This window comes from Notamacropus eugenii, chromosome 1, assembly GCF_028372415.1.
Source record: "Notamacropus eugenii isolate mMacEug1 chromosome 1, mMacEug1.pri_v2, whole genome shotgun sequence".
Lineage (NCBI taxonomy): Eukaryota > Metazoa > Chordata > Mammalia > Diprotodontia > Macropodidae > Notamacropus > Notamacropus eugenii.
Genome location: NC_092872.1, coordinates 11526732 through 11552504, shown reverse-complemented (window position 1 = coordinate 11552504; position 25773 = coordinate 11526732). Strand labels below are relative to the sequence as shown.

At 42.0% G+C, this 25773-nt stretch overlaps 1 protein-coding gene across 3 annotated transcripts in view; it reads left to right on the top strand.

The window, feature by feature from the left end:
• Positions 1–25773, top strand: part of CCDC12 (coiled-coil domain containing 12) — a 138974-nt gene that overhangs the window by 65535 nt on the left and 47666 nt on the right. The window contains exons 6-7 of one of the 3 annotated variants that reach the window (XM_072653352.1): positions 1169–1245; positions 1835–2654. The exons of 1 other annotated variant lie outside the window; for it this stretch is intronic. In XM_072653352.1, coding sequence (XP_072509453.1) covers positions 1169–1245; positions 1835–1902 — 145 coding nt within the window. In that variant the 3' untranslated portion in view covers positions 1903–2654. Of the gene's footprint in view, positions 1–1168; positions 2655–25773 lie in introns of those variants that run through there. One more of the 3 variants, XM_072653341.1, reaches the window with a different exon arrangement.

The following is a 25773-nucleotide window of genomic DNA, read 5'->3' as shown; positions in this document are numbered from 1 at the left end:
GATGCTCAGATGATCCCTATCTAAGACAAATTGTTTCCTTCTAGTAAGCTTTCCACACTCAGTTGTCTGTATTTACTGTTTACGCTGCTTTACTTTGATGTGGGTACTCCCTCCTTTGGTTCAGATTGCAGCCCATTTTATTCCAGTTCATCCTGTGCTTCCTCTCCATCCGTGTGTGTCTTTCCATGAATCCTCCAAAGGTGCCATCTCTGTGCACAGGCCTTTTTCTGCATCTTTTGACAGGAGCACCCAGGACTTTTCACTGGTTGACCATTACCCTCCATTATGATTCCTTTCCTTGTCCGACATTTCTTTGATCATATATTTAATGTTGCTTCTCCTGTTATTTACTGGCAGTAGGCTTTAGAATACTCATATTTACTAGAAATATATTCTCTGCCCTTTGAGTGACCTTCATCTTTTAGTTCTTTGGACACTCCATGCTCCCTCACCATTGTAGTGTCCTCTGAGAACATTGGTGTTGTGACAGCAGGCCTTTGTTTCAAGGAGATCATGGTCATTGAAAGCATCATGAAGTTTCTCAAGTCTAGTTTAGCCCAAAGTGCTTTGTAAAATGTTAGCTGTTATTCTCCTTCACTTCATTGTCTGTCTGCAGGATCTGTTCAGTTGACTTAGTTTGAGAGATAGCATGGCATAGCAGCTGGAATTCTAGACTTGGAACCAAGAATACCTACATTTAAATCCTACTTTTAGCACTGTTTTTCCCTGCCTTTTTATGTTTGTTCATGCTTGGAAATGCCCCTTCTTGGTCTGTCTTTTGTGGTTTGGTTCAGATTTAAAATAGTTTGAATAGTCTCCCCCTTTATATCTGTCATGGAACTTAGTGTGTACTTAGCATGTACTATGTGTTATGTTCTGAGTTATAGTATAGTCCATTTAATATGATCATCACCTCTGCTAGGTTACAAATAAAGTTCTTTGAATCCCTAGGCATTATTCTCATTTATATCCTTTTTGCAGAGTAGAAGTTTAATAGATACTGAATTTCAGTGAGTTAAGCTGCCTTTGGTCTGGAAGACACTCAGTCATAGATGCAAACCATCTCTCCTCCACCTTCTGTGAGCAGACCTTAACTTTCCTTTGAAGAAAGGACACACATATTCTTGTGTGAAAATAATCTGTTCTCATTCTTTTTTCTCATTTCCAGGGACTTAAAGAGAGATGTGGCTAAGAAACTGGAAAAGCTAGAGAAAAGGACGCAGAGAGCCATTGCTGAGTTAATCCGTAAGCTTATTGACCTCTGGCATAGGTTTCAACCAGTGGAGTATCAGAAGCAAGTTAAAGAAGCACTAGCTGTCCACTGAATCCGAGACAAATTCTAGGGGGTGTTGTCTTGGCCCCTTAAGGTCTACACTCTGATGATGCCCTCTTCCTAAGTTTCAGCAGCCATTTTGGAGCTAGCATTGATTAGGATCATCAATTTAAAGCTGAGTGACCTTAGAGGTCACTTTGTGTAGACCTCATGTTTTGAAGCCCATAAAGGTTAAGCCACTTGTCCTAAGTAACATGGCTAAATGGCTAGCATCAAATCCAGAGTTCTTTGATTCCATTTGAGCAATTTTCCCGCTGAATTAGTTTCTCATGAGCCTGGTAGTGTGGCATGTGACCTTTAAGCCTGGAATAGAGTATGCCCTGTACCCTCCTACTCTCAGAGTCCATCCTTTTGAATATATTTGGCTTTGGACAAAGACTTTTAGACTGACTCTGCCCAGAATGGACTCACTAATGAGTCCATTAAGCCAAAATGTCATTTAATAGGCCATCTGTGAAGCCCCAGTTTTATAGCTCTTCTGAACTGTCTTTTTCCTTGTAGGAGAAAGACTTAGAGGCCAAGAAGATGACGTGGAATCTGCAAAGCCAGAGGAGAGTGACTCAGATTAAAACAGCTTCTCCCTTGACCATACAAGACAGTAGTGTGGACTGATCCTTTTAGGTCAGGGACAAAGGCCCACCTTCCTTCTTGGTCCCCAGAGTGATCTCCACTATGGTGCTCTCTTTAATGCCCATCTGAGTGTATCTTAGAGTACATTTTAGAGGTGTGACTTGAGTATGTCTAGTCTCTGATTACCACAATCTAAATTTAAAAAAAAAAAAAAAGCCTTAACATGATACATCAGTGAGAGCTTCTCTTCTGCTATCACCATGTTAGCATTTTATACCATGTAGTATATTCCATTTTTATTTTACTTTTTAAAAAACATCTGCTTATTATTTATTTTTAACATTCTTTTTACGTTTTGAGTTCCAGCTTCTCTCCCTCCCTCTCACTCCCTTCCATACCCACTGAGAAGGCAAGTGGTGATATCAGTTATCCATGGGAAATCATGCCAAACATTTCTACATTAGCATTTTTTTAAAGTAAGAAAAATAGATAAAGTGAGAAAATTACACTTGAGTTAGCCTTCCGAGTTCCATGATGGCATATTCTGAGTAGGTATCTTCTGTCTTTACTGACAGCAACAAGCTTTTGTGATAAAATATCAGTCAGGTTGATCCAGTGCTGTCCAGGTGGCCCCCTGATTCTGGACGGGGAGGAGGCAACATTGCTGTGTATAACATGTATAGATGTACAGATGTATATATTTTGGACTTTTTCTATTCTTTCAAAATAAAGACAGACCCACGTGTGTGAATGAGATGGATTATTCCTGTTATGATCCCAAAAAAGAGGCAGTAGGTGACTATTCTGTTCTGCCAATACTTTACCATGCCTCTGTGACCCATGAATGGAAAAGGGTTGGAATAATCTTGATGTGAGCTATCTTTTTGTCTAAGCCAGGAAAATGGTAATTGTTGGAAAAGTAGGCCAGTGAGGAGGAGAGGGCAACTCAGGTAGTGGCAGGTACTTTTGAATTTGTAAGGCCTACTAGCACCCTAATGTTACACCTTCCAGCTCTGGGAGCAAAGACAGCCAAATAAACTCCCTCTGTTCCAGCCTAAAGGAAAAGTCCCAATGGAAGCTGCAGGGAGCACCATTCCTAGGGCATATTAGACCCACAGAAGTGTCCTTGTGGAGTGGGAGAACCGCTCTGTGTTAAACAGGAAGGTCTGAAGGGTCTGAAGTGGGAGAGGACAAACAAATGACCTTAAAATAAATTGGACAGAAAGTCATGGCTATGGTTCGAAGCTGGTGAACCCTGGTTGTGTCTGCCCCACATCTGGGGCAGCTGAGGAACAGTAAATGTTAGTTATTGTGAGTGGTTGAATCGAAGCAGAGCAGCCTACAGACCACATCAGGTACTGATTTAGTGCTTCCCAAACAGCCAGGGCCTAGCCAGCCAGAGCATCTCTCCTCTCTTCTGCCTCCATAAAAATGACCCACATCCTTCTCTTCCTACCTTTCTAACTCTTACTCAGGAAGCAGTAAATCAGTATTCTCACTACTAGAAATGTTATGAGCATTTACTGCTCTAGAGCTCCACTCATGTCCCTGTGCCTCTGGCTCAGAGCTCCTGTTCCTGCCTCTGTTTGCTCCTAGTACAATGGTGCTTGAGGGCAGGGACTCCACTTTTATATGTGTATCCACAGTTCCTGGCACCAAATAGACATTTAATAAATGCTTGTTGATTCATTGGTCCTTGGTTCAGAGGACTGTGCTAGGCTCTCGGAGAGATAACTGAGCTAAGACAGTTCCTGCCTTCTGAAGCTTAAGTAATCGCAGTGTATAGCATCAGTGCGGTACATGGTGGTGGTGCTTGACAAAAGCTTGGTGACCATTGACAGCATCCCAGACAAAAAGACAAAACAAGGTATTGGTGAAGTCCTAAAGGTGGTGCCTGTAAGTGACCCGTTAAGGCAAAACTGCTTCCCCAGGCCCACAGCCCCCAAATACCAATCTCTATTCCTGTTTCACCTGGCCCAGCACTGAATGAGAGACACTGTGTTATAGGGGAACTAATGCTTCCTTTGGATACTTGAATTAAAACTTCACTTGGTCACTATGTGGGTGACTTTGAGTAAGCTGTTTAGTCTTTCTGGGCTTTTGTTTATTCATCGGTAAAATGAGGAAGTTGAATTAGATGATCTCTAAAGCCTCTTCTGGGCCGCTAGGTGGTGCCATAGTGCTTAGAGTGCTGGGCCTGAAGTCAGAAAGACTCATCTTCCTGAGTTCAAATCTGGCCTCAGACACTTACTGGTTGTGTGGTCCTGGGCAAGTCACTTAACTCTGTTTACCTTAATCTCACTGGAGAAGAAGATGGCAAACCACTCTTGGCAAAACTCTTTGCCAAGAAAACCCCAAACTCACAAAGAGTCAGACACAATCGAAAAATGAACAACAAAGCCCCTTCCAGCTAAAAATTTATAATTTTGTGATCTGCTCTCGGTCTAGGTAGGTCCTATCATTTGTCAGTAGAGCAAAGGGATTCTCAGGGAATTTTGAGCATGGTGATAGGAAAGTCAAGAATGCAAAGGGTTAAATAGAGGTCTTGGTTTCCGTAGGGCCTACTGGGTCCTATTTCTGTTCTTAAAGGAACACTTAAAGAAGCAGGTTTGCTCAAATCCAAGGTCCATTAAGGAGACAGGCAGTAAATACTGAACCCTTCTCCTTCCTCAGTGACGTGAGGTAGGTGATTGATTGATCTGTCTCCGTCCTTTCCTGTAGGACTAGGCATCCCTTCCTGTGCCTTTTAGCTAGTGCCAGAAGGCTTTTTATAGCTCAGTGAACTCACTCCATTACCTGTTATCAGGCAGTTAAATGCTTTCCCTCTCAGTCAAACACTGCTTTCCTTTAGTCAGCCCAGTTTGCCCAGGAAGAAATCATTACACAGAACCCTTTAACTGACCTTTGGTAACTAAAGCGCCCTTCTAGGGGGCTTCCAAAATTGAACATTGAATAAGTTGAAAATAGATAATTTACTTACTGTTTTATTTATTCAATTTGAAGGCTCGAGCAGTAAAGGAAAGGTTTAGCCTCCATGAATCATTGGAAACTAATTGTCTAGCTGCTTTCACATGGGGATCGTCGTGCTGTAAAAGTAGGGAACCTTTGGGTCTAGAGTGGACCCAGAGGAGAGTTGTTAAGTCTTCCATAGATTCATGAATTTGGAGTTGAAGAGGACCTCAGAGTTCACGTAGGCCCAACTAGTTCTCAAACTTTTTGGTTTCAGGACTCCTTTCAATCTTAAAAATTATTGAAGACCTCAGAATACTTTTGGTTATGTGGGTTATAGTTGTCAACATTTACTGTATTAGAAACCAAAACAGAGTTTTCAACTATTAATTCATTTAAAAATAACAAACCCCATTTTGTATTAACATTTTTTGTGTGAAAAAATTTTCCAAAACAAAAAATAATTAATGAGAAGAGTGACATTGTTCTACATATTTTTGCAAATCTCTGTAATGCCTGGCTTAATAGGAGACAGCTGAATTGTGATTTCTGCTTTTTTTTTTTTTTTGTGGTGGTGGTGAGGCAATTAGGCTTAAGTGACTTGCCCAGGGTTACACAGCTAGTGAGTATTTCAGACCAAATTTGAACTCAGGTCCTCACTTCAGGGCAGATGATTTATCCACCATTCCACCTAGCTGCTCCTTATATCTGCTTCTTCATTTTGTTGTGATAGGTTGTTTTGGCAGATGTATTTGAAGATAACCTGCACATGACTGTAATTGGAAAAGGGAGAAATATTTTAATAGGCAGATAACATCTTAATTTTATTAAGAAAATAGGGGTTTTTTTGTTTGTTTTTTTTAACCTTCACAGACACTTTGAAAAGTCTCTGGACTACAATTTCACAACTGATCTGGTCCAGTCTTCTCATTTTATAGACAAGGAAACTGAGTTCCTAAAAGACTAATTTATTTGCCTAAAATCACAGTGGTTGTAAGTAGCAAAGTAGCATTCAAAACCAACTTTTCCGACTCAAAACCTGCTCTTTACTGCAATGCATTGATCAATTATAAAAGGTCACATGATAAGGTTTCCCATTACAACTTCCTGTTGCATTTTGAGGTGATACTGCTTACACCATACCAGGGTCTTTTGTAAAAATTTTTCAAATGACTTGCTATTCTAAAATATTGTTTCCCTTGTCCATCATTCTCTGCTTGGCAGAGAGAATAAGTCTTGGCTGAAGTGGTTTTTAGGCTTCCTTTGCTTGCACGTAGTAGTGATTGGCCTAAATGTAAAATTTCATATGAACTGGTCAAAGCCAATGTCCATTTCTTTTTTCATTTCTGATGTTTAAATAGGTCAGGTTGGAATTAATTTAGTTGCATACAGTATTTTCTTCTGATCTTTATCTTTTTAAATGATGTTGATTTTTATATCTGCTCTAATAGTTTGGTAGTCTACACTTCCACATTGGTAACCAGTCATTTCCTGTTATGATATAGTCAGTTTCATTTTTTTCTTTGATGTTTGATGTTTGCCATGTTTAATAATGCCTTCCAGCTCATACTGAAGAAAGAATTCATGCTTTCTTTCATGAGAGGTACTGAAGAGTGCTTGACTCTGTAAAGAATTAGGAGAAGAACTAATCTAAGACACTTTCTCTCTAAAACAAAACAAGTTTGACATTTTATCTGCATAACTAATGGAGGGGCTGGTTAACAAGTTTTGAGAGCCAAGCTGAGAGCTAGAGAAATTTCTTAATAGTGTTTATACCATTTTAGTTTGGGGAAATAACAGGTTGGAAGAAATAAATTTTGCTGTTCTTAAATCCTTTGAGATTTCATATTTCAAGTTCTAGAATATCTAGTGTGTGGTTTATTTAAATTATTAAGGATGAAAATAATGAGGAAATTTGGCCTTCCTCTTCTGGAAGGCCAAAGAAGAGTTGGCTAACTCCTATTTTTGCTAGTTTTTTTAAAAGTTGTATTGATGTCCTTTTCTGTACCATAGCAGTGTCCTCATATCCCATTGCACCACTTTCCTCCTCCTGGTATTCTCTCTCATGGGGAAGAAGTTAAAGACAACACATGTGCAGCATTCTTTACCAGTAGTCGCCTGCCTTTTTACTCAGAAGAGGGAAATGTTTCATTGCCTGTTTTCTGACACCAAGATTTATCATGTCATTTAATCTGAATTCAGCTGGTCTTGTATACATTATTCTGGTCATTGTCTCTTTGTTTTCCTGGTTCTACTTTCTTCACATTGTGTTAATTTATTCATATAAGTCTTACCACAGTTCTTCAGATTCCCACGTAACATAGACACGTACTCAGGTATTAGCAAAAACATGGAAACAATTTATGGGGAAAATGAGTTGTTGCATAAGAGCGTACAGAGTGCTAGACCTAGAGTCAGAAAGACCTTGATTCAAATCCTGCTTCAGACACTTCTGAAGCGTATCTTCGTACCCACATCATTTACCTGTTTCCTCATCTACAAAATGATGAGGTTTGACTTGATGACCTCTGAAGTCTGAATCTGTGCTCCTATGTAATGTTAATACTTAATGCTATGAGTAATATCCCTTCACTGGGAGTTCCTCATACCAATGAAATCACAGGTTCAGTCAAAAGCAAAACACACAAAAAAGAATTCAGAGAAACATGTGCACACACACATGCGCATACACCCACAATCCCCCCCCCTACCCCCACTGATGCAGAGTGAAAAAAATCCCCAAATCCAAAAGAGTACATAAAAGAAGATACCTTTTAACAGCTGTAAAGGTCAAGGTAAGTACAATGGTACTGTTGTGTTCAAGCTTATAGCTTAACTATTTTCCAGGTTTTTTATTTATTTTTAGTTTTCAGCATTTATTTCCACAAGATTTTGAGTTTCAAATTTTCTCCCCATCCTTCCTCTCTCCCACCCTAAAACACCATGGATTCTGATTATCCCTTCCCCCAATCTTCCCTCCCTTCTATCATATCCCTCCCTTCCCTTATCCCCATCTTCTCTCTTCTCTTGTAGGGCAAGGTAGATTTCTATACCCCATTACCTGTATTTCTTATTTCTCAGTTACTTGCAAAAGCAATTCTCAACATTCATTCCTAAAACTTTGATTTCTAACTTCTCTCCCTTCCACCCTCCCCATCCATCCCCACTGAGAAGGAAAGCAATTCAATATAGGCTGTATATGTGTAGTTTTGCAAAAGACTGCCATAATAGTCATCTTGTAAAAGACTAACTATATTTCCCTCCATCCTTCCTGCCCCCCATTTATTCTATTCTCTCTTTTGACCTTATCCCTCCCCAAAAGTGTTTACTTCTAATTATCTCCATCCTCCCAATTGCCCTCCCTTCTATCATCCCCCATACTCCACTTATCACCTTCTCCCCTACTTTCCTGTAGTGTAAGATAGATTTTCATACCAAATTGAGTGTGCATGTTATTCCCTCCTTAGACCAAATGTAATGAGAGTAAGCTTCACTTTTTCCTTCTCATCTCCCCCTTTTCCCCTCCATTGAGAAACCTTTTCTTGTCTTTTTTATGAGAGATAATTTGCTCTATTCCATTTCTCCCTTTCTCCTCCTAATATATTCCTCTCATCCCTTAATTTTATTTTTTTAGATATCATTCCTTCCTATTCAACTCACCCTGTGCCCTCTCTCTCTCTCTCTATATATATATATATGTGTATAATCCCCTCTAACTACCCAAAACTGAGAAAAGTTTCAAGAATTACAAATATTATCTTTCCATGTAGGAATGTAAACAGTTCAGCTTTAGTAAGTGCCTTATGATTTCTCTTTCCTGTTTACCTTTTCATGCTTCTCTTGATTCTTGTGTTTGAAAGTCAGATTTCTATTCAGCTCTGGTCTGTTCATCAAGAATACTTGAAAGTCCTCTGTTTCATTGAATGACCATTTTTTCCCTTGAAGTATTATACTCACTTTTGCTGGGTAGGTGATTCTTAATTTTAGTCCTACTTCCTTTGACTTCTGGAATATTGTATTCCATGCCCTGTGATCCCTTAATGTAGAAGCTGCTAGATCTTGTGTTATCCTGATTGTATTTCCACAATACTCTAATTGTTTCTTTCTGGCTGCTTGCAATATTTTCTCCTTGACCTGGGAACTCTGGGAATTTGGCTACAAATAGGAGTTTCTCTTTTTGGGTCTTTTTCAGGAGGTGATCAGTGAATTCTTTCAACATTTATTTTACCCTCTGGTTCCAGAATATCAGGGCAGTTTTCCTTGATAATTTCATGAAAGATGATATCTAGGCTCATTTTTTGATCATGACTTTCAGGTAGTCCCATAATTTTTAAATTGTCTCTCCTGGATCTATTTTCTAGGTCAGTGGTTTTACCAGTGAGATATTTCACATTGTTTTCTATTTTTCATTTTTTTTGGTTTTGTTTTGTAATTTCTTAGTTTCTCATAAAGTCATTAGCTTCCATCTGCTCCATTCTAGTTTTTAAAGAACTGTTTTCTTCAGTGAGCTTTTGAACCTCCTTTTCCATTTGGCTAATTCTTCTCTTTAAAGCATTCTTCTCCTTGTTGGTTTTTTGGGCCTCTTTTGCCATTTGAGTTAGTCTATTTTTAAAGGTGTTAATTCATAATTTTTTTGGGTCTCCTTTAGCAAGCTGTTCACCTGCTTTTCATGATTTTTTTGCATCACTCTTATTTCTCCTCCCAACCTTTCCTCCACCTCTCGTACGTGATTTTCAACATCCTTTTTGAGCTCTTCCATGGCCTGAGATCACTGCACATCCACTTTGGAGGTTTTGGATGCAGAAGCCCTAACCCCTAGGTCTTCCTCTGATGACATGCATTGCTCCTCCTCATTGGAAAGGATGGAAGAAAATACCTGTTCATCAAGAAAGTAACCTTCTCTTGTCTTTTTCTTTTTCCCTTTTTTGGGGATCTTCCCAGCCAGTCACTTGACTTTTGAGTTCTTTGTCAAGAGGAGGGTATACCCCAGGGATCTGTAAGTTCTCAGTTCCTTCAAAGTGGCATAGTCAAGGGAGAGGAGTTTATTCCTCTCCTGGCCTGCACTCTATTCTATGAGCAGGATTCCCTCTCCAGAGCCTCCACCAGCTCCACCACCCCCAGCACTCCTCCTCACCCACTTTTTTTTTTTTAAACAATTGTTTAATTTCTAAGATTGGTTTCATTGAAGAATTTGGTTTGCTCATTTTACTACTCTTCCTTGGGATTTTGCTTTCACTTTCTTCAGTCATTGTGTAGACAACTGGATTCATGTATTTGATGATAGAAGTGAAAATAAAATTTATCCATTAAAAAATTCAATGGACTAGGACACGAGTTCCCAGTCTTCAGTACCCACACCTTTTGGCTTTTCTGCAGACTTTCCCATGCCCTTTACTCAATATAAGAGAAAATAAAGACTAGAGTTAGCCATGTAGGTGCACAAAGGAAGTAAAATAGAGATGATTTTTTTTCTCTAACAGTATGCCAAAATTTTTATTAACTTCTTTGTTTGGAAATCAGTTTGAAGTTTCTGGGATAGTTCAGTAGGATAATTTATTTAGTAAATACTATTCCTCATACTCTTTTTTTTTGAGGAGTTACCAATCACTTTAATCAAACACATGTATCATTCAGTTAGTGCAGGAGAAAAAGTCAGCATCCTGAACTTCAGAGAAAATACAGAGAAATCAAAGATCAGCACTTCCTCTGTCTGACCATAATCAATACATACATCACAATTCAACAGACAGGTCTACCTGTCTGACCATAGTTACCAGAGAGGGAAGCACCAACATCTGGGTTTTCAAAGTCAAGGGGCTCCTTAGTGGCTTCCCCGAGTCCTCATCTGGCCAAACACTGCCAGTCAGTAAGCCCCCTTCCTTATACTCTTTTGACAAGCTTCTTGTCACACTGGAGTAGCAGGAGGTGGGGTACCTCAGGTTGGATACCCCAGAACTACATGGTTTCTGTGATACTGCAGTAGCCTTTTTCCCCTCAGCACCTTATTTACCTCTGCAGGGATCCTAGAAAGAGGCCCTGGACCCAAACAGAGAATCCTGATGTCTAGGCCCTATTTCTGAGAGCTTCCCAGGCAGGACCAGGTTTCTTCTGAAGCAGTGAGGGAGGTGCCAATAATACCAAGAAAGCCTTGTTACTAAAGTCACCTCTTGGGCCCACCAGGCAATATAACTCTACCTCATCTTGGTCTCTTAACATATATATGATGATCGACTGCATGATGAGAACACTTCTATGAGGAATCCTCAAACCTATCCACAATCCTTTGAGGAAAGGAGTTCAAAGATTATTGCTCCTGTTTTTCAGAGAAGATAATTGAAGCTGAGAGGTCCAGTGACTTCAGTGCTAATCCTGTGTCTTCAGATTCCAAATTTAGAGCTCTTTTCAGGATGCCACCTGCTAACCTCACCTGGACACTGACACACTTCTTTATATGCCTGGACAGATTGGCACAGCAGGCTGGCACTAATGGTATGCTTGTACGTAGTAGTGCCATAAACAATCCAGAGAGCTCTTCTGTGTATTTGGTGCATCATTTTCTCATTTAGAACAGTGCTGTGGAGTAGGGCAGGAGAGCTTACCTTCATCTGACAGGAGAAAACACTGAAGTTCTGCAGCTTGAATGAGGTCACATCTAATTAGTTACAGAACCCAGCCTAGGCAGTTACTGAGCCCAGGCTGAAGCCTCCTGTAGATCTGATTTATCCTGGATCTGTAGATTTGGAACCTGTACACACTGTTGTAGTTAATATTTTAACCAGAGCTGAATGCCTTCAAAGTAGAATCCCTAGGACTTAAATAGGGGGAGGACAAGCCCCTATGGAAGGTCCTCTTCTGTGAATGTGTAGGGGGCCAATTCCTGGAGGAACACAGCAGATTTGCCACAGGAGGACAAGGGGAAGGAGCTTTTGGGGGCTTGCTAGCACATGGGTTGAAATGCTTGGCTTCAGTGCATAGAATTTATGGTCTGTCAGCTCACAGAAGGGTTCACTAATGAGCCTGTGATGAGACGACTGATGATTTAGAAGACCTGACTTCTAATATTGGCTCTGCTTTTTCCTGCCTGGATGGCTCTCAGCTCCCAACTAAAATCCCACCTTCTGCAGAAAGCCTTTCCCAATCCCTCTGAATTCTAATGTCTTCCCTGTATTATTTCCTATTTGTCCTTTATAGAGCATATTTGTGTATAGTTATTCGCATGTGATTGTGAGCTCCTTGGAAACATGGACTTTTACTTTTTTTGTATTTCTGCACAAAGCACAGAATCCAGCATGCAGTGGGAGCTTAATAAATGTTTACTGACTAGAATGAGAGTTAGACAATGATCTTTAAAATCTTCTTTAGCTTTACATCTTACTAGTGCAGCAAGATGTCAGGTAAGGAGCACAAGTCTGGGTTTTGGCACACCAACATTCCAATGGATTCTGATACTTACGATTTATAAAGCACATTATATTATATATGTATGTTCTCTTCTGATTCTCACAACAATCTCAGGAATAGTAGGTGCTAAAGGCATTTATTATCCCCCTTTGGTTCAAGTATCTTTATTTTCCTGTGGTCACAAAGCTAGTAACTGTCCAGGGTTCTTTCCTCCATATAATATTAGCCCAATTTAAAAATTTTATCTACTCCCCTTTTCCAAAACCCTTGTAAATAATTGAATATGTGTATCCTATATCAAGTTGCTTAACCACCTCAGGGAGGGGGGAGGTGAAGGAGAGAGGGAGGAGATTTAGATCTCAAAAATTTTCTAAAATGAATGTTAAAAATTGTCTATACGTAAATGGGAGAAAGTAGAATATTGCTAAAAAACAAAAGAAAATGTGAAACTGGCTGGTTCATTGTCTGCAGATGCCATTTCTCCTTTTCCCTCCTACGCTTTAATTTTGCCAGTCCTTCAAGACCTATTTCAGGTTCATATTCTAAACTTTTATTCTGTAGCCAGTATCTGGGCACTCACACGAAGGCGTGTTCTTCCTTCATTGCCGAAGAAGACCACGCTATCAGAGAAATGATGACATGACTTGCACTTGACTGTGTTTTGAGTGAGGGAGGGCTGTGCAGGTCACCAGCCTCACTTCTCCTCCAGAGCCATCTGAATCCAGTGACCAGATATTCATCAGGATGACTGGAGATGACCCAGGATGAAGCAATTGGGGTTAAGTGACTTGTCCACGGTCACACAGCTAATGAGTCAAGTGTCTGAGGTGTTATTTGAACTCAGGTCCTCCTGACTCCTGCACTGGTGCTCTATCCACTGCACCACCTAGCTGCCCCTCACTCACACAAAGAAGACTGTATATGACTGTATAGATCCGCTGTCCCCTCTGGGAATCCGGTCATTACTTTGTACTTCCTCGTATCTCCCTTTAACACATAGAACTCGTGGTTGAATCTAGGATCAAGCAATGGTGATGCAGATTCTAGCTGCTTCTTCCATATGCCTGACTGCACTTAGCAAGATCCAACTGGTGCAGCTACTGTTGCTTAAAGTCTCTATTATGGGAGAGAAAGCAGAGAGTTCATGTGCAGTGTGACTACTACTGTCCCTTTGGGAAAGGGCAGCTGGGACTGAGGTAGGACATCAGGAGAAGGCTTCTGCTGCATGAAGATGTTCAGAGCTGGGCTTTCTTCATACACCAGGCAAAAACAGAATCTGAGGAGAAGTTTGATCACATACCACCAGTAAAAACATTTCTGAGTGCTCCTGTAAGTGTATGTTTATTTAGAAATTATATGCACTAACAACTAATAAAAATTATGCACATTTATAAAGCATGTGAAATTTAAAAGGATCTGGTAGATGGCATAAAATGTTTCATCCTAGAGCCGATAAGGAGATAATTATTACTTAGTATTAAGTAGTGATATTAGACATTAGGCCATCACTTAAAGAAAATCATTTCAGTTAATAACTCTTAACATGCTCAAGTGCATGCAGTTTTATTGGTAATCTTTGGAGAGACATCTTTAGGCACCTGTAGGGTATCACCGAAGAAATACTTGTACCCGTTCCCCTGAGGGTGCTCTTTATCTGAACACAGGGAGGAATAGGGTTTTAAATAGTTTTAAACTGTGCTTTGGACAATCTTCCAGACTGAGAGAGAGGCTCCTAGAGAGTATTACAATTGAACTTTATAGGCTTTAGGTACAGTAAGTCGAACAATATCTAATCAGGGCCACTAGGTGGCACCAGTAGACACTATAGTAATGTGGTGGTGGTGGTGGTAGTAGCAGCAGTAAGTAGTAGTTGTAATGACAGTGATGATTTACATTGCTGCAGCCCTTTAGAAACAGCTTTCTTTATAACAACTCCCTACAGAAAGGGAAACAAGGATTATTATCATCAGTTTATAGATGGACAACCTGAGGCACAGGGAGAGGAGGTGAAGGTGAATTGTTCAGGGCCACCCAGATAGTATTGGTGTCTGGAACTGAATCCAGGTCTTATATATACATCCTCTGACCGGTGTGTTTTGGACCACACCACACAACCATTTCCCATTCTTCCCTTCCAAGTTGAGTGTAAATTGAATTTTGTGATTGGAAGGGGAACTCCTGAGGAAGTATGTTGTTATTAGTAATTTTCAGTCATATCCCACCACTCTTTTTCTGGTATTTCTGGTTTTCTGCTATACTATTTCTTTCTCCAGCTTATTTTACAGATGAGGAAACTGAGCCAAAATGGTTAGATGGCATGCCCAGGGTCACACAACTAGTAAGTATCTGAGGCTAGATTTGAACTCAGGTCTTCCTGGATTCCAGGCCCAGCACTCTATCCCCTGGGTCACCTAGCTGCCCCAGAGGATGTATATAGATGATCTTTCTGTCAAGTGAATTGTTCTTTTGTAAAAGGGTTAATCTTCTAAAAGACCTGGGGAGAAGGGTCTCATGGAGAAGGCCAGTCATGAGCTAGACCTTTGGGACGCACACCCACTGGGTAAGGAGTGAGGGATCAGTAGTGTTGGGAGGGGAGAAGATACAGTAAGTCTAGGAAGTCTTCCTGGAAGAATTGTCATTTTCACATGGTCTTGACCTAGAGGTGAAGATGGCTGGGGAAGTCTCTATGAAGGTAGAGTTGGTGGCTAGAGTGGAAAAATCCAGGCCAGGTTGCTGGGGCTCCCTGGAGGTGGTGGGGAATGAAATAGGATGGAAAAAATAGGGTGGGAGGAATCAAGCACCTTCCAAACCCCAGCCCTAATGCAAACATGAAACTCAGTGATTAATAAAGCACGCAGGGGACGGCTATTCCCTGAGGAGCCATTGAGCAAGTCCAGAGAGTGGCGGGCAGCCCGGCTCCGACCCCAGTCCCTCCCTCTCCCCGGAGTCTAGCTGGGCACACACACACTACCTGCTTCATGCTGCCTGTTTGCCCTTCCCTCTTTAATTTAAATAAACAAATTGGATAGAAAACCAACCCCACAGGGCCTGGCTCAGACCTTGCTTGACTTTCACTCCCGGGCCAAGTTCCTTCACTCAGGCTACTGTGGCCTGGGCCCATCCTCCTCCCATCTTCCTTCACGCCTGACATGAGACCCATCAATTGAAGCAGAACTGTTAACTTGCCACTGCCATCATGGAGCATGATACTTGGTGCTAGAAGACATCTGTTGCAGTCATCTCCTTTTGTAGATGAGGAAACCGAGGTCGCAAGCTGGGGGAAGTGACCTCACCCTAGGTCACACAGCTAGTAAGTGACGAAACCAGAACTCAAACTTAATTCTTCTGACTCCAGTGTCCCTTTAAAAACATTTATTTTTATCAATTTTTTTTAAAACATTGGTCATTTTCTGACATTTCCCTCCTCAGTGGAAACAGGTTTGTGAGAAAGACATCTGAGAAGAGTTAACCCACACAGGGACCTTGTGGGAGATCATCTGTAACACACCACACCTGTAGTTCCTCTGCCTCTCTTCTGAGTGAGAGAAATTGTTTCATTATCTGTCTTCCAGATCTAAAATTGGTCATTAATCTTATTAAATGCTTTAATCTGCATTTAGTTGCCATTTAGCATTGGTTTTGTCTGTTATTTGAGCTCACCTGTATGTATTTACCTGGCATCATTGTGTATCAATTCATTTAAGTCTTTCCATGTTCCTCTGAATTCTTCATTTTCATTCTATATTGGTATAATTTCTGATGACATTCATCTACCACAGCTAGTTCTATCAGTTTCCCAATTGGTAGGCAGCCATTTTATTTCTAATTTTTTGCCAGTCTAAGAAACTCTACTATGGTTGGTTATCTTAGTATCAGTGGGACCTTTCTTTCTGTCTTTGACCTCCTTGAGGCACATGCCAGCGTATACTTACTGGTAGTGGGGTGGCAGGGTCACCTGATGCCAACTTTTCTCTCATTAAGTTCAAATTGTTTTCACTAACATTACCTTCATATACTTGTCTTTCTGTAGCCCTTGGAGTGGTTATGTGTGTTTTTAAATCATCTTTGCTAATCTGATGAGTATGAGGTGAAAGTTTAGAACTGCTTTAATCTGCCTTTCGCTTATTGTTAGTGATCTGATGCATTTGTATGTGGCTGTTTGTAGTTCGCATTTCATCCTTTGAAAACTGTTCCTATCCTTTGACCCAAGTGCTTTCCTCACAATCCCCTTCTAAGGCTGGGTGGTTGAGGGTCATTATTCCCATTTTGCAGCAGAGGCAACTGATGCCCAGAAAGGGCAAGTGTTTTGCTGAAGATCACACAGAACAAAAACCCAGTTAGAACCAAGACTAGAACCCAGGTCTCCTGACTCTTGGCCAAAGGCTGTTTCCCCTATTCCAGGCTGCAAGCAGAAGCCCCAACAAATCGTGTACACCCAAGTGAAATCATAGTGATTTAGGATTTACCAGCATGAGACCACCTCCCTTCCCCCCACCCCACCTCAGTATAGATGACTGAGATGCTGGTCGACTCCCCAAGTGCCAACCTCAGCCTCTTAAGATTGTGGTACTGTGGCCAGCTAGCTGCGTGCACTGCCCCCCCTCCCCAGAGATGTGTATCAGAGAGATACCCTCATCTGCTTTCAGAGATACATAAAATACACCCAGGTTTGAGCACACCAGTGGATCTGTGATCTCAGTGATATAGGTAGCACAAATCCCAGCCCACCCACACCTATCCACCTGTGTGACTCTCCATGTTCTGTAAGTTTCCCTCTGAGTGGGGAAGGGGGCAGAGGACCAGGGGAGCAGGTGGGGGGCGGCTTTTTTGGATGACACTGTTCGTCCCATTTCTCCTGCATAATTCTTTGCTTGTGATGTTCCCGAAGCTGTTCTTGCCCACTTCTTTTGTCCTTTCAGTGATCCTCTATTTCACTTCTGCAGAGAATAGATCTTTCCAAGACTCACAGCTAGCACTGAAGAATGTATTTTAAAAAAATGGAACTGTTTCCGGAAGAAGCTTGGGGTCATTAAAAGCAGGGTATGATTTCCAAAGGCAGCCCATCCCACTCTTTTTCCTCTTGCTTAACTCTGTCCTCAGCTCCTTCTCCATGTACCTCATCTGTTCAAGACATGCGTACTAATGGACACATAAGTACCCACATAGGCAGGCCAATCCAAGGAATATTTACAAATCACCATGTGCAGAGACAGACCACCATAATACTAGCTCACGTTTGTATATCTGCTCTACAGTTTTCATAGCACTTCACATGTTATACTTCGGTGATAACACAGGTTATACATACAGACACTCAACACATATAGACACTCATGTGCATACAAACATAAATACAGATAGCTATTTAGATGGATGGACACATGGAGATGGACATGTATAAACCCAGAAAAAATAACCACGTACATATAAAGAGACAGATGCATGCATGATCCTTCCTCCTCAGCTATCACCTCCCCTGAACCATTAGAAACCGGAACATGCTAGGGAGCACCCCTGGGAGTGCCCACTATTCCAAGTGTACCTTCACAAGCCCTGAGCACTGTTTTCCATCTGTAGCTGATTTCAGAGAGAAATGACCTCTTTTTGTCTTGAATCCAGAAACAGAGCCAGGATTTATGCTTTACAGAGAGACTGGTGCCTTAAACCATTGTACTTCATTACCTCCTTTTATCAGAGGTTTGATTCAGGTGTGAGAAGGCTTTGATCAGGGCTCAACGTCCGTCAGAGTGATATTGACCACCCCTAGCATGGGAGAGTAAAGGTAAGACCGTAGGAGGAAGCTGGACAGATAAAACATTCTTCAGTTTTTAAAGTGCTAAGAGCCCCAATATTACATTCCCTAAAACTCCAAAGCCAGGTGAATGTTGTTTTAAATTAATTTTTTTATTACATTTTAAGTTCCAAACTGCCTTGCTTCCTCCTTCCCCCCTCATTAGAGAAGGCCACCATTTGACACAGATTTACAAATACATGTAAAACCATACCATGCATACTTCCACTTATCAGTTTTTTCCTTTGGAGATGGATAGCATTTTCCTTTACAGGTCTTTTGTAGTTGATATGAATATTTATAATACTCAGAACAATTGACTTGTTCACAGCTGTTCTTCAAACAATATTGCTGTTACTGTATGCAACATTCTGCTCATTTCACTTTTCATTATTTCATGCGAGTCTTTATGTGTTTTTCTAAAATCAACCTGCTCATCATTTCTTACAGCCTAGAAGTACTCCATTGCCACTTGTTTAACCATTCCCCAGTTGATGGGCATCCCCTCAATTTCCAGTTCTTTGCTGCCACAAAGAGAGCTGCTATAAATATTTTAGAATGTAGAGCTTCCTTTTCTTTTTCTGTGATCTGATTGTTTTTATTATATATGCCACCTTCCCTTTTGAGCCAGTTCATATTGGCTCTGGAAAGATTGTTTATTAAATTTGCAGTGTGAGCATTTCAGTGTGACCTTGGAAATCAGCAATGCCACAGATGAGGGCTTGTTTTAATATTTGGTTCATCAGGCAGACTTAAGAAAGTGATGAAGAAAGTGTTAATAATGCAGATTAAACCTAAAAACCTATCATGCCCCTCCCCCCCATTGATACCATGTCATTAGGAATCTTTTCATAGTTCGGAAAGATTGTCCTAACCAGTGACTCTTCACTTTTGGGATCGAATTATTAGGTTCTGGTCTGGCATTAATAATCACCATGAATGCTCCCTCTGCTCCACCCTTCACTCCAGCTGTTAGACCTTTGTCTGTTCCCCAACACTTACCCTGATGGCTTCTCTAGGACTGACCTATGACATTTAATTATCTCCCATTACTGCACAACCCCATTGTGGGGGAGGTAGTTGGATTTGGATGGGGGGGGCACACTGGACATCACAACCATTATCTTCTTTATAGGACCTCTCCCTGGAGGGGGAAGAGGACACTCTAGGATTTTAAGCCATAATTTTTAATTATAGCACTTTTTGTTAGACAAATCATGTGGCTGGATCAAAATTCTATACACTTCTTAGTTACCTCTCTTTACGGAAAACTCCGTGGAGTGGGCCAGACTTTTCAATCAGAATACTTCATTATCTTCCTTAGGCAATTAGATAGTGTACCTAGTGGGATGAGGGGCTGGATTAAAGTGCCACAATACTTACCTGTATTTGCCAGTGACCCCTGATTTTGAAAACACATCACTTAGTTCCCTCCCTTTATATATAGAAAATTCTGTGGAGGTGCCTGCCCTTTTAGGCCATGACACTCAATTATTTTTTTTGACAGAATGCTCTCACAGAGAGGCGGCTAGACTTTGAAGTGGATGCTAAACTCGTCCCTCTTTTGGCTACCTTAATTGGTGAGGCCGGTTGTTTCTGACTAATCTCTTCATTTTCCCCATATCCTGGGAAGAAACCTTATCTTGGTTGGAGTGTGTGTGTGTGTGTGTGTGTGTGTGTGTGTGTGTTTCCCCCAGACCAAAGAAAGGATAGAAAGAGTCTTAATTTGAGAATCTACAGGTCAGGATTATGCTTCCAGTTCTGCCACTGACAAGTCAGGGGGTACACTGAGCCAGGGCAGGGGGAGTAGGTTCCTATCAAGAGCCTCACCTGATTAGTGACTTAGGACAAATTGTGTAGCTGGAGGGAAGCCGGGGGGGCCGTGGAAACTGAATGTTATGCCTGATGTGTGGGATCTGAGGAGGTTTTTAAGCACTGTATTGTGCATCTCTGTCCACACCCCTCTCATTTTTAGAGAGAATGATTTCCCAGAGAGGTTTAAACACTAATGGAATGTCACACTACACGGCTGGCCAGGCTGGGGATCTAGGAGGCCGGGTTGGGACTAGGGAGAGGTGTGTTGGCCAGCCTGGGAATGGCGTCCGTATTTGGGCTGTATTTATTGGTTTTCTTTAAACGTTCCCATTACTCAGAGGCCTCTGGGCAGACGTGGGGACAGAAATAAATACCACATGTTCACTCCAGCCAGGAGCCGGGGAATCCAACTCCCCATCAAAGGCAGGGAGGGAGGGGCTCAGCCACAAGGAGGGAGGGAGAGAGGGAGAGGAGCCAGACCGCACAGACACACAGCACAGTGTCCTGTCCTGGAGGTGATCACACACACACACACACATATACACACAGAGACATAGATATACACAGACACGTATAAACAGTCACCCAGAGACAAAGTCATGCACAGACACAAAACAGACACAATCTTACACACAGATACATGTAAACATGGTCACACATAGCTGGTCACAAGCCACAATTATGGGGAGTGGGGATATTGAAAGTCTGTAGGCAAAAATTTCCCTTTTTGTTGCTGTGTCTCCCCCTACTCCTTGCCCTTGCCTTGTGATAATGCCTATGGATCCTGGGGGATAGTTTGCTCCCTACATCTGTCCCTAGGATCATCCCTCTCTCTACCTTCTACTAGCTTTTCTTGCCCCACACTAGTACCCTTGAGCTGCTTCCTCCTGCCCTCCCAAATCTGCTCCAAAGACAAGAAGAGTGATCTAAAGGAGGGGAGATGTGGGAGCCTTGTCATGAGGCAGTGCAGACCAACTTGTGATCAGTCTAAGGAGATCCTGGGGGTGGGATGAAGGGAGTGGGGGAGATGGAGGAGGGAGTCGTTGAAGCCACACTCAGTCCAATAAAGCCACAAGTCCAGAGCCAAATCAAAATGACTTAGGGCAGCTAGTCAAGAGCTGCTGATCTCAGGGCCAGCAGATGTTTGGATAAAGGCATTGCTTGCAGGTGGGGGCTTATTCATTCTTCAGCACTTATTACATCTTAGTCACCATATTAGACATGCATATTAAGGATATAAAGACAAAGACCAGAACAGCCCCTACCCTCAAGGAACTTACATTCTGTGGGCAAGAGACTGTCAATATACACAGATAACTAAATACAAAATAATGTGGGGAGAGGGTACTAGCAATCAAGATAAGTCTTGTGTAGGAGGCATTACTTGAGTAGAACTTCGAAGGAAAGCTACGGATTCTAAGAGGTGGAGAGAATCTTGGGTATTGGAGATGATCTGGATAAAGGCATAGAGATGAAGATGGAATGTCCTAGAGAGGGAGCAAACAGCAAGTTTGACTAGTCTAGAGCACAGAGTGAATGAAGGGAGTCAAGGTGAAGTAAGTCAAGAGAGGGTGGTGGAGGGAGCTTATGATGTACATTTGCAGACAAACAGAGGAGTCTAGACTTTATCCTAGAGACCAGAAGAAACAGCTGAAACTTCTCAAGCAAGGAAGTTAAGATCTTTAAAAAAGCAGTCCATCAGCCATGTGAAGTATGGATTGGTGATGGGAGAGGATGGATGCCAGGAGACCAATTCCAAAGCTACTACAATAGTCCATACCAGGGGTGATGAGCCTGAACTATGGTGGTAGCTGTGTTAATGGAGAAGTGACAACCGAGAGAGATATTGTAAAGGTAGAACCAGTTGGACATTGGTAATAGATTGAATATAGTGGAGTGAGGAAAGTGAAGAGACAAGGATGACCACTAAGGTGCAAATCTGGGTGACTGGAAAGACATCATCCATAGACAGGAAGTGAGGAAGAGGAGGGAAGGGATTGGGTGGAAAGACTGATGAATTTGAAATTCAGTGAGGTAATTTGAAATCTGAATCTCATGCTTTGTCTCTCTTAGGAAGTTTCCCTAGATTGATAAAGAGCTCGTCCTATGCTCCTTAAGCTCAGGGCTCCCACATCTGCACTCCACTCTTACACTCTCCTTATCCAAGAGATACATGGTTCAGTGGCAAGAGAGTTGAATTTGACATCAGAAGATCTGGGTTCAAGTTCCATCTCCAACACTTTGGCTATTAGCTGTTTGACTTTGAACAAGACACTTTCCTGCTCTGAACCCTACTTCCCTTCTCTGTAAAATGGGCCAATAATGCTTGCATTACCTCTCCCTCCTCACCTATTTGAAGAAAGTACTCTGTAAATGTTAAAAGTGTTAGGGAATCCTGAACTTTTGGCATTGCCCTGACAGGAGTTGTGTTAATATTTCCAAAGTAACTGGAAAAAGAAATGAACCAGTGCCAGGTGGAATCAACACTCCTCCTCTCTCCAAAGGGCTATGGTAGGGACTTGAGATATCCTTTCTTGCCTGTCTGAGATTATTCATCCTAGTCTGGGAATGGGACTGAGTCTTTCTTTTCTTCTGCTCCACTTCTCTACTCCTCTTCCTTAGGTCTCTTCCATCCTAAGATTTGTGATTCTGAAATGGACTTCCCTGCCCCTAGTCTCTCCCTGCACCAATCCTTTGTACCAAGCTGCCAAAACTCCACCTAAGGTTCAGGTCTGACCATGTACTGCTTTTTCTTTTTCTCTTTTCCTCTCTCATAGATTATAGATTTAGAGATGGAGGAGACCTTACAGATCCCCTAATCTAACCTTCCTCTTCTATAGAAGAGACATGAAGGTCACATAGGTAAGAAGTGGCAAAGCCAAAATTTGACCCCTTGCCCAAATCCAGGGCTCTTGCCCTCATACCACACTTAAGCTGCCTCCTCCTCCTTTTCCTTCTATTCCTTATCCTTCATTATACTTGCCTTCACAGATAGTGCTTCCAAATGGACAAAGTGCTTTACCAACAATGGTCCTTTGTCAATATTTTACCAATGGGGATGATGAGGTCCAGAAGATCAAGGGGTCTTAGGTTTATGGGTTCATCTGTTGTTTGAGCCAGATCTTTCAAAGAGACTTTAAGAAATCATCTCGTTCTGAGTATGATCCAGAGAAGGAATTTGCTTGCCCAAAGACACAAAACAAGCTGATGGCAGAGAAAGAGTTGAACCCAGGTCTTCTGCCTCCCAGTCCAAGCTGCTTCAACATCAAAACCTTGAAGGGTCTTTTTTTTTTCTTTTTTGGAAGTTGTGTGAACACAACGACCTTCTGCCAAGGTCGGTCCTAACTTCAGTAGACAGGTTGTTGATTTTTTTTTTTATTAAACTTTTAACATTTATTTTCATACAATTTTGGGTTACAGATTTTCTCCCCTTTTTTCCCCCTCCCCCCCCCAGACCCAAGTTTTCTAATTGCCCCTGTGACCTATCTGCTCTCTCCTCTATCCTCCCTCCCTGCCCTTGTCTCCGTCTTCTCTTTTGTCCTGTAGGGCCGGATAGCTTTCTTGACCCCTTAACCTGTGTTTCTTGTTACCCAGTGGTAAGAACATTACATTTGGTCCTAACACTTTGAGTTCCAACTTCTTTAGCTCCCTCCCTCTCTACCCCTTCCCCTTGGAAGACAGGAAGTTCAATATAGGCCATATCTGTTTAGTTTTGCAAATGATTTCCATACTAGTTGTGTTGTATAAGACTAACTATATTTCCCTCCATCCTGTCCTGTCCCCCATTACTTCTATTTTCTTATGGTCCTTTCCCTCCCCATGAGTGTCGACCTTGGATTGCATTCTCCTCCCCATGCCCTCCCCTCTATCCTCCCCCCCTTCCTGCTTGTGCCCCTGTCCTCCACTCTCCTGTATTATGAGATAGGTTTTCCTATCAGAATGAGTGTGCATTATATTCTTTCCTTTAGTGGAATGTGATGAGAGTAGATCTCATGTTTTTCTCTTGCCTCCCCTCTTTATCCCACCACTAATAAGTCTTTTGCTTGCCTCTTTTATGAGAGATAATTTGCCCCACATAACTTCTCCCTTTCTCCTCCCAATATTTCTCTCTCACTGCTTGATTTCATTTTTTTTTTTTAGTATATGATCCCATCCTCTTCAATTCACTCTGTGCACTCTGTCTCTATGTATGTGTGCGTGTGTGCATGTGTGTGTGTGTGTACTCCCACCCAGTGCTCAGATACTGAAATGTTTCAAGAGTTATAAATATTGTCTTTCCATGTAGGAATGTAAACAGTTCAACTTTAGTAAGTCCCTTATGATTTCTCTTTGCTGTTCGCCTTTTTATGGTTCTCTTCATTCTTGTGTTAGAAAGTCAAATTTTCTTTCCAGCTCTGGTCTTTTCATCAGGAAAATTTGAAAGTCTTCTATTTCATTGAAAGACCATTTTTTCTCCTGAAGTATTATACTCAGTTTTGCTGGGTAGGTGATTCTTGGCTTCAGTCCTAGTTCCTTTGACTTCTGGAATATCCTATTCCATTCCCTTCTATCCCTCAATGTAGAAGGTGCCAGATCTTGTACTATCCTGATTGTATTTCCACAATACTTGAATTGTTTCTTTCTAGCTGCTTGCAATATTTTCTCCTTCACCTGGGAATTCTGGAATTTGGCCACAATGCTCCTAGGAGTTTCTCTTTTTGGATCTCTTTCATGCGGTGTTCTGCAGATTCCTTGAATATTTATTTTGCCTTCTGGTTCTAGAATCTCAGGGCAGTTTTCCTTGATAATTTCTTGGAGGATGATGTCTAGGCTCTTCTTTTGATCATGGTTTTCAGGTAGTCCCAGAATTTTTACATTGTCTCTCCTGATTCTATTTTCCAGGTCAGTTGTTTTTCCAATAAGATATTTCACATTATCTTCCATTTTTCGAATCTGCGCGGTATGTTCTGAGATATCTGTCTTTCTCGAAAAGTCCAAAGCTTCAATCTGTACCATTCCAGATTTGAGAGATCTATTTTCTTCAGTAAGCTTTTGAATCTCCTTTTCCATTTGGTTAATTCTGCTTTTGAAAGCATTCTTCTCCTCATTGGCCCCTTGCACCTCCCTTGCCAGCTGAGTTAGGCTAGTTCTCAAGGTGCCAATTTCTTCAAGATTTTTTTGGTTCTCCTTTAGCAGGGAGCTGATCTGTTTTTCATGCTTCTCCCTTATCCCTCTCATTTCCCTTCCCAGTCTTTCCTCCACCTCTCTAACTTGATTTTCAACATTCCTCTTGAGCTCTTCCATGGCCCGAGCCCATTGGGTGGGCTGGGACACAGAGTCCTCGATTTCTGCGTCTTTGCCTGATGGCAAGCCTTGTTCCTCCCCATCAGAAAGGAAGGGAGGAAGTGTTTTTTCTCCGATAAAGTACCCTTCAATAGTTTTATTTCTTTTCCCTTTTCTTGGCATTGTCTCCACCTAGTGGCCTGACCTCTGAATGTTCTCCTCACACCCACCTTGCCTCCTGGTCCTCCCAGCCAGCGTTTGGGGACTGAGATTCAAATGCTGTTTCCCGCCTTAGGATTTTTGGTGGGGGCAGGGCTGCTATTCAGTGTGAGAATTAAGTTCAGGTGCTGAGGTCAGGGGCAGGGCCGCCTCTCTGGCTCAATTCCCTCAGGAGGCTTATGCACAGACCTTCCACAATGGATCCAGGCTCCCGTCCATTTGGGGAGCCCCGTCCGCAGCCGCCTCTCAGCCCCCACCTCCCGGGGGGGCCCGAGCTATGGGGGCACCTCACTCCCCTCTCGACCCGCCAAAGAGACTCTCTCACCTACCCCCGTCAGTCACCTGTTGGTGGGGGGCCCGTGTAGCTGCTGAAGATCCCGCCTCCGGAGCCCTCTCAGAACTTTGTCTCTCGGAGCCGCGCCGCCGCAGGTCC